General features: G+C 41.3%; 1 protein-coding gene across 1 annotated transcript in view; it reads right to left on the bottom strand.

The window, feature by feature from the left end:
• LOC134676799 (uncharacterized) overlaps positions 1-14,709 on the bottom strand; it is a 344,277-nt gene that overhangs the window by 218,515 nt on the left and 111,053 nt on the right. The window contains exons 39-52 of the mRNA XM_063535181.1: positions 12,738-13,316; positions 11,166-11,410; positions 10,229-10,358; positions 8,787-8,942; positions 7,170-7,360; positions 6,963-6,992; positions 5,986-6,077; positions 5,303-5,439; positions 4,052-4,173; positions 3,329-3,470; positions 2,584-2,720; positions 1,833-1,945; positions 1,219-1,323; positions 787-883 (exon numbers count right to left, since the gene is read on the bottom strand). Coding sequence (XP_063391251.1) covers positions 787-883; positions 1,219-1,323; positions 1,833-1,945; positions 2,584-2,720; positions 3,329-3,470; positions 4,052-4,173; positions 5,303-5,439; positions 5,986-6,077; positions 6,963-6,992; positions 7,170-7,360; positions 8,787-8,942; positions 10,229-10,358; positions 11,166-11,410; positions 12,738-13,316 — 2,276 coding nt within the window. The remainder of the gene's footprint in view (positions 1-786; positions 884-1,218; positions 1,324-1,832; positions 1,946-2,583; positions 2,721-3,328; positions 3,471-4,051; positions 4,174-5,302; positions 5,440-5,985; positions 6,078-6,962; positions 6,993-7,169; positions 7,361-8,786; positions 8,943-10,228; positions 10,359-11,165; positions 11,411-12,737; positions 13,317-14,709) is intronic.

Genomic DNA, 14,709 nt, shown 5'->3' with positions numbered 1-14,709 from the left:
ATAATAAAACAATACAATCATAGACTGGCTCAAAAAGGCAAGTCGATATAGAGACCAGTGCTTCAGGGGACCTAGCCCAGGGGTCGGCAAACCGTGGCTCGCAAGCCGCATGCGACTCTTTTAGCCACACTTGAGTTTTGAGCGGCGTTTTCTACAAACGATTGCCGTCTTGGCTAGGCTCCCGGGTAGTTTAAAAAACATGCACAGCTAGATGATGAAGTAACCACGAGTGCAATGCCGCGCTCAAAACGCACGAGGTAATTTTAAATTTATGATGATATGATTATGACCCGTTTTAGTTTAACAAATAATGTGTAAATCCTGCTGTTATGATAAGTTCATCATCATCACCATATCAGCCTTTTATCGCCCACTGCTATAGTTCGTTTTTTTAGCATTAGAAAGAACTCCACAGAAGGAAGCGTGCAGTTTTTATCAGGCTAGTTAATTGTTAATAATTATTGAATTATCTAATGTAGCATGGTCAATACATATAATTTATTTCAAATTGTTACCGCTAAAAGTGCCAGATTTAAAACCACAAGCGAACTTCTGCGAAGTTCTTTCTAATGCTAAAAAAAACGGACTATAAGCATAGGCCTCTCGTCGAACGCATACGCGACTTATCCCGGCCCTGAGCCAATCTCATCCAGAAGTGACCAGCAATCATCCGGATGTCGTCCACCCAACGAACCAACGGACGCGAGGCACTCCTTTCGTCTAAAAGCGGCCACCATTCCGTTAACATTTTGGTCCACCAGATATGATAAGTTATTGTCGACTTACTTGCAAAACTGCAGTTCCTTCTGCAGTTTCTTCGCGTTGTGCTTCTCTTTCTTCGCGCGAGACAGCAGCGGCACGTTCTCCGCGTCCGGCTCTATTCCTGCACAAAAAAAAAACAAAAGTCATACACACAATGTACACGCTCTGGTGAATTCTCAGACTAGTTTAAACTGAATTGAACCGTCTCCCATTCGCAATAAGATCTAAATTCAAACCGTACCGTCCACATTGTCGGTCTCGTGTTGTAGCGTCCCGTTCCCTCCGACGGCTAGAGTCCAAATGAAAATGAACCTTCTCACATTCACAGTAAGACCTAAATTAGAACACACCGTTTGTACCGTCCTCGCTCTGCGTCTTTCTTTGGTGAATCAGGCTAGAGTTTAAACTGAGTTGAACCTTCTCCCATTCGCGATAAGATCTCAATTCAAACCGTACCGTCGACATTGTCAGTTTCGTGCTGTAGGGCTCCGTTCCCTCCGACGTATTGTAATGCGCGTCGTTTCTCCGGAGGAGGCCCGTCTTCTGGCAAATCTGGTGGCACTGCAACATCGATCAAGAAGCTTAGATTTTGAACAGTACCGAATTTTGAACAGCACCGAAAATAAGTGTGAAACATAATTATTGCAAATGCCTTCCTACAAATCTGATGTTAAATATTAGCATGCTTCGTCAAACGTGATTTTTGTTAAATTATATATTTAGTTTCACCGTGTTTTTTGTCATATTAATGTCATACTTTCACCGTTCCTACATCAATAAAGTCTAATACTTTTTATTGTTCAACAATAAAACTTTTTAGTTTAGGGTGGCCAATTACTGGCGAATTACCCTAATAGAATATATCCTATTTATGCAAAGTCATACAAATGAAAAATCCATAAATTGCCACTGAAACTATTTTTGGTATTTTTTTTTTTGTAATTCGAGTCTATAGTGTAGGGAATAGAGTTTATTTTGTTTTCTTTGAAAACTGAATAAATTAAAATGAATGAAACTTTGTTCCTAAGCGATATCTTCCAGCCAACCTTTGTGGTGTGGTGCAGGCTCACCTGGCGGCGGCGGCGGCGGCGGCGGCTGCGGCTCGGGCTCGGGCTCGGGCGGCGCGGCGTCGGCGCCCGCGTCCTCGGCCAGCGTCGACGTCGACGCGTGCGACGGCGCAGGACTGCCAATAACATTAGCTTTTCATTTAGAGGTACGTGGATATTTAATGCAATAGGCTTTTTATCTGCATTACAAAAAAAAAACAAGCAAGTGCGAGTCGGACTTGCCCACAGAGGGTTTCGTACTTTTTACTATTTGCTGCTACATCAAAAATACATCTGTGAAAATGACAACTGTCTAGCTATCACGGTTTATAAGCCTGGCGACAGAGACGGACAGTGGAGTCTTAGTGATAGGGTCCCGTTTTTACCCTTTAGGTACAGAGCCCTAAAAAATATACAGCTTTGTATTTGGAAAAAACTAAATTGTAATTTTTTTGTTATATTGTGAACACCAGCCGGTGTTGCCTGGCCTGCATGAAATCTCTACAAGCCTAAAACTGTAAGCTTACGTAGGCACCATATTCTGATCCGCATCGACGCTGGTGTTGACGTCTTTATGCTTGCCATCCTTCTTCTTCGTGTTGCGCGGCTTCTTGGCTAGAGCGAGAGAGATACATCCTTATTTGAACTCACCTAGGTACCATGTTCTGGTCAGTATCGACGCTCGTGTTCACGTCTTTATGCTTGCTGTCCTTTTTCTTCGTGTTGCGCGGCTACTTGGCTAGAGCGAGAGAGATACATCCTTATTTGAACTCACCTAGGTACCATGTTCTGGTCAGCATCGACGCTAGTATTTACGTCTTTATGCTTGCTGTCCTTTTTCTTCGTGTTGCGCGGCTTCTTTGGGGGAGCGCGAGAGATGCATTGAGAGCAGTACCATTTGCCTCGCGGATTCTGAAATGAAACAGCGTGAATCAAAGTGGATATACAGGGTGGAAAGATAAGTCGGGCCCTGGAGGGAAACTACCTTAAATCCTTAAGCTGGCTCATTTTACTTAAAATCGAACCGACTAAAAATTCAAAAAAATAAAAACTCGCAATATTATTCTACTAGTCGATACAGTTGATGTTAATGATAACATTTCTCCAAGAAACATTAGGTCTTACACTCGTCTGTTGTACAAAATATCCATAAAATCTAATATTTAGTACTTAAGATTTTTTTTAGATAAGCCAAATTGAAGAAAAAAAGGAAAATTCTTTGAATGCAGTTTTGTTTCTTTTTAAAAATAAAGGAATGTCTCCTTTAAGTAAAATGAGCCAGCTGAAGGATTTAAGGTAGTTTCCCTCCAGGGCCCGACTTATCTTTCCATCCTTCCTTCCGGTATACCGGTTGGGCGTCCTAGGTATCGCTGGTGCGATGAGGTCGTGAAAGATCTGAACGAGCTCGGTGCCGTCGATTGGACAGAAACGGCGCTAGACAGAGAAGCATGGCGTTCCTTAGTGTCAGAGGCCAAGATCCACTTCGGGTCGCTGCGCCACGGCAGTAAGTAAGTAAGTACCTTAGGTAGCGGTGGGTAGTGGCAGTCGTGGTGGTAGGCGCGCACACACAGCGCGCACGGGATGGTCCGCCCCGGGCACGCGCCGCCACACACGATGCAGACCCTCTCGCCGCGGGCCTTGTTCACGCACACCCAGCAGTACCTGTAATTACAAGTCTAATTACACACAAAAACAAAATCGTAGCCTCGAAATCTTTTGAATTTGGAACTATCTTTTATTGCTTCCACTTGCACCATTCCACTAAATCGGGGTTAACCGGTTAAACCTACAGTTACCATTATTAGGGGCTGTCCATAAATTACGTCATCGATTTTTGACGATTTTGGACCCCCCCTCCCTATAATCATCCAAAAATCATGCTTCAAATGACCCCATTTCCTCCTACTTCATGCTACCGTCATCCGATGTCCAGACACCCCCCCTCTAATTTGAAATGACGTAATTTATGAACAGCCCCTTACTTCATAACTCGAATTTAATTTGTACTTGTACAAGTACGCGGGGACTTACGGGGATATGTTAAAATAAATATGACCTCATATTTAACATTTTAAGCGTGGACTCAAAAATGTTTGGATACCCCTGGACGAACATTTCACGACGCGAACAAACTTGAAAGTTTATATTTCAAAACACACATAAGTCTTTTGAAATATAAACTTTCAAGTTTTATAGTGGGTTGCCAGGTTGACAACAGAACCCCAGTAATCTTAGAAACCCACCAATCGCCTTCGGGTATCTTGTCCATGCTCGGCTTGAAGCAGTACGTGTGGTATCCTTTGTCACAACCGTCGCACAACAGCAGTTGTTCCTCGTTGTCTCCCAGCAGGCAGAATTGACAGTTCTGTAAAACGCCAACGCTCTTTGTATTAAAAGCGCACATATGGTTGCATTCTTGAATCTGGTTGATAACAAATCTACTACTCAATTATCATATGCTTTTGTACCAATTTTGTACTGTAAAATGGACGCAATTTAACTCATTTATAACCCCCCACGCAAAAAGAGGGTTGTTATATGTATATTTGCCGCCAATGTTTGTCTGTGTGATGTCTGCAATTTTTATAGCTTAAAACAGGGATTAAATTTAGCATCCCCAACGATAACTCTAACAAGCAGCTTAGAGGGCCTTTTAGCAACTCGCATAGTCATTATCGACTCGCTCCCATTCCTGATCAAGTGACAATCGTTTATTGAACTAAATCGAAACATAAATACTGCTGCATAGCAACATGTAACAGCCATGGGAAAATCACAAAATTTTGAATTAATAGCGCAAGAATACGGTAAACAAATGAGCTTTCCTTTCCTTTCCAATGGCTGTTACGCCTCGGTCACGAAAAGCGACGCCCGTGTCGAGTGTGCACGCTCGTAGCGTCCGTTCGGTGGCCCTCGGGTTACGGTAATTACAAGTACTTGTAGTCTCTTGCCGCCTTCATGACGCTCTTGTCCCACGCCGTGGCGGCCTCTAGCGCCGCCGCCAGCATGGCTAGTTGTGCTGAAGTGTTGCATTGGCGACCGCTTCTCGCCCTGTCACCAACAAGCCGTATATTTGTATAACTTACCGCCTTCATGACGCTCTTGTCCCACGCCGTGGCGGCCTCTAGCGCCGCCGCCAGCATGGCTAGTTGTGCTGAAGTGTTGCATCTGGCGACCGCTTCTCGCCCTGTCACCAACAAGCCGTATATTTGTATAACTTACCGCCTTCATGACGCTCTTGTCCCACGCCGTGGCGGCCTCTAGCGCCGCCGCCAGCATGGCTAGTTGAGCTGAAGTGTTGCATCTGGCGACCGCTTCTCGCCCTGTCACCAACAAGCCGTATATTTGTATAACTTACTGCCTTCATGACGCTCTTGTCCCACGCCGTGGCGGCCTCTAGCGCCGCCGCCAGCATGGCTAGTTGAGCTGAAGTGTTGCATCTGGCGACCGCTTCTCGCCCTGTCACCAACAAGCCGTATATTTGTATAACTTACTGCCTTCATGACGCTCTTGTCCCACGCCGTGGCGGCCTCTAGCGCCGCCGCCAGCATGGCTAGTTGGGCTGAAGTGTTGCACCGGGCGACCGCTTCGCGCCAGGTCGCTAAGCCGCGCGCTAGAGACTTTGTTTCAGCTGTAAAAAAAGTTGTTTTATCTTTAGTTACTATAAGATATTCAAAAATATTATAATACACCACGTCACGCTAGCGGCGTGACAGGTTTTATGAAAATTTATATTTTATAACACAGCGGAACGCTCCGTCTACGCACATGCATCCGGTGTGGCCAGGCCTTTAATGTTAAAAAAAGCAACGGGTTGCACTCCGGGAGTGCCGGCAGAAGTAAAAACTCAATGACACACTATGCATAATTGAGGTTAACGCCATCTAACGTTATTTCGTCGCATTACTTGAAACCCCTAAGAACATCACTGTTAGTACTCGAGTTATATTAGTACCAGTTAGAGGGAAACTCACTAGATGGCATTTAAATCAAAAAAGGAAAAACCCTTTGTAACAGTTTTTCGATGAGGTCACGTGTCCGTCTTACGTCTTACGGTCACGTGACACCTGTTACGAGTTCAACATTTTTTCCCCATCACAAAAAGTGCACAGCGCCGCTAAAGAAGTTTTCACTTCAAATGTTTCACTGGCCTTCATATAATAAATACAATACTTACGTTTAGAGTCTACATCAGAGTCGTGAGGCGATGGTGCTGACGCGTTCCCGTGCTCGCCCTGCCGCGCAGCGCCGATACTAGCGTCCGAGTTACTGCGAACAAAAAACCTACATAAACTATACTGTATTATTTTCATCTTCCTTCAACCCTTAAATCGGCAACGTAACTGGCAGGACACGGTTTTCTATCTTCTTTTTGTATTTTTCCGTCGATTTGAGGGTTATTAGGGGGAAGAAGAGTTATGGAATTAATACCAGCCAGAGAACAAAGATTTATATTAAAATTTAGTTCAGTAGTAAAATTAAATTTAGCTATATCATTGAACCATTCGTTCGGTTAAGATTTTACATGTCAGAAGATAACTTACAGAAAAGTAGTCATAAATTATAATAAAAGCAAACGGGTTATTATTACTTTAAATAGTTTATAAAGATATGACAACAATATTAAGCACAAAGTAAAAAAAAAATCAATTTTTCAATTAAACATTCCAGTCAAAAACATAACATGCAAAAAAACATCAAATTGAATTTTCCTGAATAATTACAAGCTTACTTTTGTACCAAAGATGGCTACAAATATCTCCATTTTATGTGGGCACTAGAGGCCACTAGAGGCCCACTACCCCACTCTTGTATACAACCCGTGCAAAACCCACCTTACCTTAAACACACTGTATACTATTTTTCGTGCAAAATCTTACCTCAAACTACCCATCAAAATAACATTAAATAGTCCAAGTTTCACTTTACCTAGCGTACCTTTGTACCAAAGGTGGCTTCAGGTATCTCCTCTCGATATGTGCCTCTAGTGACGCCAACTTATGCCGTGCCCTGGCTACTATTTTAGCTAAGGTAACTTCCCCAAATTCGACTTAAGTGACGCTAAGATATTGTATAAAACTCGTGCAAAACCCTTGACTCAAACTACCATCGAACATACAATAAATAGTCCAAGTTTCACTTTACCTAGCGTACCTTTGTACCAAAGGTGGCTTGAGATATCTCCTCTCGATATGTGCCTCTGGTGACGCCAACTTATGGCGTGACCTGGCTACTATTTCAGCTAAGGTAACTTCCCCAAATTCGACACAAGTGACGCTAAAATATTGTATAAAACCCGTGCAAAACCCTTACCTCAAACTACCATCGAACATACAGTAAATAGTCCAAGTTTCACTTTACCTAGCGTACCTTTGTACCAAAGGTGGCTTCAGGTATCTCCTCTCGATATGTGCCTCTAGTGACGCCAACTTATGGCGTGCCCTGGCTACTATTTCGGCGCCTGTGGCTTCCTCGGGTAACGCGAGGCGGGAGGGACGCCAGCCGGGGACCTGCATTGATGCGGCGGCTACGCGCTCTTCCAATGCTTCCACCTGGAAATATATGGTTATTAATGCCAAACGATAAGGCAGGGAAACTCAATTCTAGAAAATATTGACACAATACAGATGTACAGCATAATTATTTTCCATCATATTTTCACGGAAACGTACGAACCTGTCTTGCTATTTCAGTCAGTCTCGGTACAAAAAGTACTGAGGTTGACTGAAGTAGCATGACAAATACGAACATTTCCAAGAAAATACGATGGAAAACAATTATGCACTACATCTGTACGTGTTAATTCGTCCAAAAATACATTACATTCTGCGTTATAGTATGTCAACTCGCTCTTCAATCAGAAATAATTCATAATACATTTGATTTGATTATATGTATTTATAATGCAGCATCTAGTAGTTAAGCTACTAACATACTTTCAATCGAATCCAATCCTACATTAGGATAGTAGTAGACCACGCATACCAGCGTACGGGCCATAAATGCATCAAATCGATTAGCGGAGTTTCCCCAAAAGATAATGCCATATCTCAAGGTCGATGCGACATAAGCAATATAAGCATGATAGATTTAATTATTATCGCGATAGGACACTAAAGAAACGTTTACCCTATTTACTGAACACTTTGCCCACGGATATAGTAAGAGCCAAAAATAAATAGATTTAAAATCAGTCTAAAAAGGTATATCCTGAATACTCTATAGGGGATGTGTTATCCTACGAGTATAGTATATTCATGATATACCTGCCTATTTCAACTACGAATGTAAACCTATTCTAATTTTTAAATTTAATTAAGTATAGTATTATAGTATACTAAGACTCCACAGTCAAACTAAATGTAGTTTTGTGGAGCATTGTATGTAACAAAAAAGTTGTAACTTCTAATATAATAAATAACTAAATAAAAGATAAATAAAACAATTCTTACAGGGGATTCACCACAAAATGGCCATTCGCTAGCTACTTCCACTACCCTGTTTTGTTCATAAAGTGTCATTCTATAGAACTTGCTAACTATGTAAACAGGAGTCGCTACTAAATTCATCATTCAGAGACAATTTCAATATGGCGGCTTATTTACATATTTGGCAAGTTCCATAGAATGACATTTTACAATGTAGTAGATATTGAACTAGTTACCATGCCAAGTAACTGCATGTCACAGCGTCTCGCCGTGACCGCACAGAAGGCATCTAATCGATTAGTGGAGTTACCCCAAAAGATAATGCCATATCTCAAAGTCGATGTGACATAAGCATGATAGAGAAATAAGACACATTGACTAAATGGCCATTGGCTAGCCTACTTCCACTATCCTGTTTTGTTCATACAATGTAGTAGATATTAAACTAGTAGTTAGGGTATACTAAAAATTCCTGGACTGGCCACTTAGAAAAAATAAGTCGTCTCATATATCAGAATCCTGAATCTTTCAGTATGGGCCACGTAGTTACCATGCCAAGTAGTTGCATGTCGCAGCGTCTCGCCGTGACAGCGCAGAAGGACCCCGGAGGTTCAGGGGGTGGGTACCCCCCGGACGCCATAATGGCTCGGTCAAGGGGGGTGATGGATAATTCTGTGCACGACGCGTCACCTTTGTCTATATATAGCTGTGGACAAGTAATGATAATGAAGTTGCTTTGGTCTTGAGCAGCGCTCGGCAACCCTTTAGCAGCCAAGGACCTCATAGCAGTTAAAGAAGTGGACGCGGGCCGCACTTTGTTAATATTTATGACTTTATGAGACATTGTCGTTTGTCAATATTACATACAAATTGGCCAGGGAGGCTCGCGGGCCGCATGCGGCCCGTGGGCCGCTGGTTGCCGACCGCTGGTCTTGAGTATTGGAACAACTACAACACTAATAGTTCGTTTTTTAGCATTAGAAATAAGGTAAACAATTTTGGTGTGTCTTTTAATTGAAAAACACGTTTTAAAAATAAGTCACGGCTAATATGTAACAATTATGAATCTAATACGATCATTAATATTCTTCTGCTTTCACAAGTAACAGTTACTGATTTTTAAAAAGCGTTTTTCCGTTAAAAGACATGTCAAGATCGCTTACCTTCTTTCTAATGCTAAAAAAACGAACTATAAATGCAAATTCGGAGGGCCTACCGCGACCCATTTTCGACGTGTTGCCTCCGTCACACTTAGGTATGAATTTACAAGTGCGACAGAGAGGCAACACGTCGAATGTCGTGATAGAGCCTCAGAAATCAATGGCGGGAATTTCAAATTAATCCGGCTTGCCCTATGGGCACAGAATAAATAATAGTACTAGGTACAGAAGACTCACTCTCTAACAAAACGCGTCTGTTACGATCAGCATAGATATGGCCGCTAGGTGGCGACAGCGCCACGCGCAGCTTATGGTAAACCCCAAAATTGGGGTCGAACGGATGTACTTTTAGCTACCTACATGTATCAAAGCGACGAAATTGCGGAGTGAGACACGCCTGCAATGGGCATGTTTGGCGCGCCGTTACGCCTTTAGAATTTTGTAATATCATAGTATTTGTAGTTAAAATGCTTCATAAAAGTTTCCTTAAAAAATCAAATGAGTTGAAACACATGCACATCACTTGTTTGTTTTTGTTGTATAAATTATTTCGATATTTTTTTTAAATAAATTGTGGGCAAACGTATATAAGAAGATATACATGTCGGCGGCAGATCGTAAGATCAGGCAGATCGTAATGTTCCTGTGTAATGTTTTGAGGATAGTCACATTAAACCAATATATAGGTAGGATAGGTTCGTTAGGTTGCTTCAGATGCCCGAAGGGCAAACTGCCCAGAAATAGTCTCGTTCCCATCGACCCAGGGAACGAGTCAAAGATTTTTACGTTTCACGATATGCCTGATCTTACGATCGACCGCCGATATACATACCTTATTATTTATCGTAGGTGTATTCTGCACTAGAGAAGCATGTAGTTCTTTCTCCCTCGCACCGCGTGGATGCAGGGAATCTATCAACTCCTTCAGCTGATCAGGGTCTGTGATACGCCACCATCCGTGTCTGTCAACAAAAAATATAGTATAACAATCATATTACCTAAACCTGCCTAAAGGCTGTCTGGAAGAGATAGCTTTTTAGCGATAAGACCGCCTGTTGTTTAACCTCTTTTTCCTGTATTATTTGTACTGTTTTCTGTAATGAGGTGTGCAATAGTATTTGTATTGTATTGTATATTATAAAAATATTACAGGTCTTGACAATCCATGACATTTTCCTTTTTTTTAGGGTTCCGTACCCAAAGGGTAATACGGGACCCTATTACTAAGACTCTGCTGTCCGTCCGTCTGTCACCAGGCTGTATCTCACGAACCGTGATAGCTAGACAGTTGAAATTTTCACAGATAATGTATTTCTGTTGCCGCTATAACAACAAATACTAAAAACAGAAGAAAATAAAGATTTAAATGGGGCTCCCATACAACAAACGTGATTTTTGACCAAAGTTAAGCAACGTCGGGAGTGGTCAGTTGCATTATGGTACGGAACACTTCGTGCGCGAGTCCGACTCGCACTTGCCCGGTTTTTTATCTGTTGCATCTCCTCAGCAGTCATATGAATAGCCGGCGGACTATTGCAAGTCACATACGTAAATAGCGTTGAAAATGAGGAGGCCGAGGGAGGTAAGGGAGGAGGCCTTTGCCTTTATACCTCTATAAGGCCCACTTGCACCATTCCACTAACCCGGGATTACCGTTAACATAGTGTCAAATTGGAGTGGTAACCATGGTAACGCTAAGTTTAACCGGTTAACCCCGGGGTAGTGAATGGTGCAAGTGGCCCTAAGTAGAATAACCTAGTATTACTAACCTTAACTCCCTAGGTACAAAAGCGCCTCCCTGCTTCTTCGGCAATCCATGAACTTTACATTTGTCTAATTGCTGCATTTCGTCAGCAGTCATCTGAATAGGCGGCGGGCTGTCGCACGTCACATAAGTTGATAGCGCGTTGAAGTTGAGGAGGCCGAGAGAGGTGAGGGAGGAGGCCTTCGCCTTTTGGGAGGCCATGTCGTGTTTTAGGGCGTCGGCTTGGAGTTCCTTTTCTAGGTCGTTGTCCTGGTAAAGAAACTGTATTGTTATATTGTATTATACAATCAAATCAGTTACTTTTTAGAATTGTCAACACGATTTGCTAATATGGAATTTATATGAAACATTACATCGTGACGTCCCGGTCAACTCACCTACTTTTTATATTTCTATCCGATTTATTAAATAGAACTTGTGTTTAATAATAACTCCTATCTGTGTTTTTTTTCTAATAATTTTCTGGTGCTTTATTTCATGCATGGTGTGACATAAACTTTAATGGTATCAAAGTAGTTCAGCTATTATACATTGCTTTAGTTAGAAGTAAAATTGAATCTGGCTCTTTAATCTGGAACCCGCATGAAAAATTAGAAAAGGTACAGAAAGCTTTTCTCCGTTTCTTATATAAAAATACTTACGGGTATTACCCCTTTTTATACCCAACCAAATTTTTGCTGGGTATGCTACGCTTTAACTCCCTCGAGATAAGGCGTAATGTCAATCTAATGTCTGCTACATCTAAAATATTAAGGGGAGAATCAGACTGCCTAGACTTGGTGACAAAAACGACTACCTTTTTTGTTCCCGACAACTACCTACGTTGTCGTAGCCATCACCTCCTAGATAATGGAACCATTCACACGACTGCACACCAGTACTCTCCAATTGTCCGTTCCCGGACACTCCTTAATAATTTCTTATCTTTTGCACCTAACTCCGACTTGTTTGCCGACGAAAGTCATAAACTTTTTAAAGATTTTTTACTTTTTTGCGAATCAAACATGTAATATCTTAGTAGCTTATTAATCGCTTTATTATTACTTAGGTACTTAATTTTACTACTTGATTTTACAGTGCATTGGTGTTAGCTGTAATGCTGTAAAATTTGATTTCAATAAATATCAAATATCAAATAATTTATTTTAAATACAGTATAATACCCTATTGGTGTATATCCTTTATATTATTCTAAAAAGTGTGTTGTCCGAAGCATACAATGAGTTGACATTATTCAGCAAAATGTCAGTTTTTATTAAGTCAGTGTCATAGGCACCGGTACCGGGGCAACCTGCCGAATCCTACACCAAGTCGGACGACGCAACGGAGCCACGCTGTTACGTCGTCGCCCAAATCTAATGTTTAATTTGTCTTTGGTTTTTATTTGTAGTTTCTTTGTACTTATTGTATTTTATTTTGTAGTTTCACAGTGCCTTGGTTTTACTGTAATGCTGTGTTACTTATTTGACTAATAAATAAATAAATAAATAAATAATAAATAGGGTGATATTCCACCTGTCCATAATGTCATGTGCAATAAAGTTTAAATACATAATAATAACAAAATAACACCCACCTGTTCCTGTTCCTGTTTACTATCCTCCTTCTTAACATCCCAAAATCCCAATATCCCCTCCTTACTCGCATCCAGCATATCCTGATCCAACCCAGACATGGACATACTAGAATCCGCGTACACATTATTACTCGGCACCTGAACGCTCGTCACCATACTATTCAACGTGAACAAACTGGGATCATTCAGTAAATGTAGATTATTAGACACGTCCCATTTGTGTCCTTGGGACATGATAATTTCCGAGCAGGAATGCTCATTGTCGCAATACACTTTTTGGTCTTTCTCTTCGGAAATCAAAAAGGAGTTTTCATGTCTTAATATAGAGAACCATTTGCCTTCCAACATCTTTGTATATAAGTAGCTATGTGCAGCGTCCGGCTCCATAACCTCCTCCTTTATAATTTCCTTTTTTTCCTCCTTAATTTCCTCCGCCTTCTTAGCGGCGTCGAGTTGAGAAGACACCGCTTCGGCCAGTTTGCGGAGTTCCTCCAAATTGTTGACTAGTTGGTCTTTCTGTTCCTCCGGCTCTTCTTTTTCGACCTCTTTTTTGACCACGTTTTCTACTTTGACGATTTCCTGCAATGATAACTAATGTAAGTAATGTGCCTTTTGGAAAATTCGACGCTTTTGATTGTGTCATCATCATCATCATCATTAAGGCATACAGAAATATAAGTAAAGAGCGGTAACTCCATATGAGTCGCTTAACTTCAAACTCGGGTAAATCCATCTGTCAGATTATGCGATTTTGGTATTAAGAAAACGTAATAGGGTAGATATTTGCTGAGAGGGTCCAATGGATTTACCCGAGTTTGAAGTTAAGCGACACATATATCAGTTTTCTTAACAATACGCGAGTTATTTCGTAGTCGACATCTAACGTCAAGTAGTGGAACTACCAGTACCGCTACTTGACACCAGGCCCCAATTTCACATCGGTGACAGGTGCGACAATTGTAAAATCACTGTTGCTGACGTCACAGGCATCTATGGGCTGGCATCGGGCGGGCCATATTCCTGTTTGCCACCATCATTGTATTATTAAAAAAAACTTTATTATATCGGAAAAAAACAGATATTTCTCTTGCTAAATTTATGACAATTGTCAAAGATTTAGAAGAATTGTAGGTAATTCTTGACAGGTAATGAGTTATATGTCGGAATTTCGTGACAATTGTAGTGTTTCTTGTGACAATTGTCATAAACTGAGCAAGAGAAATATCTGTTTTTTTCCGATATAATAAAGTTTTTTTTAATAATACAATGATGGTGGCAAACAGGAATACGGCCCGCCCGATGGTAAGTGGTAATCGTAGCCCATAGATGCCTGTGACGTCAGCAACAGTGATGTTTTACAATTGTCGCACCTGTCACGTTGGTGAAACAGGGGCCTGATCTCACAAGTTTCGCTACTGACAAAAAATGTACTACTACAACAATTTACAACTAATATTATGAGCAGGAGTTGAAAATAGAGTTCCGGTTAATCCGATTATAATATCAGCTGAAAATTATTGAGCATTAGAGCTTTACTTTGCCGCGACATCTATTGTCAACTAGCAGAATTGATAACGTCAGCTACTCAAGTAGCTAGAAGTTGACAACGAAATAAGTCTCGTTTTGGTATGAGAACTGATGTATGGAGTTTCCACTCTTTCTTTACTTATATTTCTTTATGTCTACACACAGACAATGGGACAGGTGAAACTAAATCAAAGTTTTTAGCAGAAATTTCATTTTTGATACAAGCTTTTATCACTGACTGTACTTTTCTTTCCACAGGCAACTAATGCTCATCGAGACAATTCTAAAAACCCCAAACACAATTAGGTTTCGTTGATTTATCACAAAGTTCCTATGGCCACCTCCGGTCTCCATCATCAGATCAGCTCGATGACACCATAATATTGCATTGTCACCCGACTTAGGTATGTATGCAAAATATCAGCTCAATCGGAAACCAGGAAGT

Source organism: Cydia fagiglandana, chromosome 25 (assembly GCF_963556715.1).
Source record: "Cydia fagiglandana chromosome 25, ilCydFagi1.1, whole genome shotgun sequence".
Taxonomy (NCBI): domain Eukaryota; kingdom Metazoa; phylum Arthropoda; class Insecta; order Lepidoptera; family Tortricidae; genus Cydia; species Cydia fagiglandana.
Note: the sequence above shows the minus strand (reverse complement) of the source record. Positions and strands in the feature narration are given on the sequence as shown.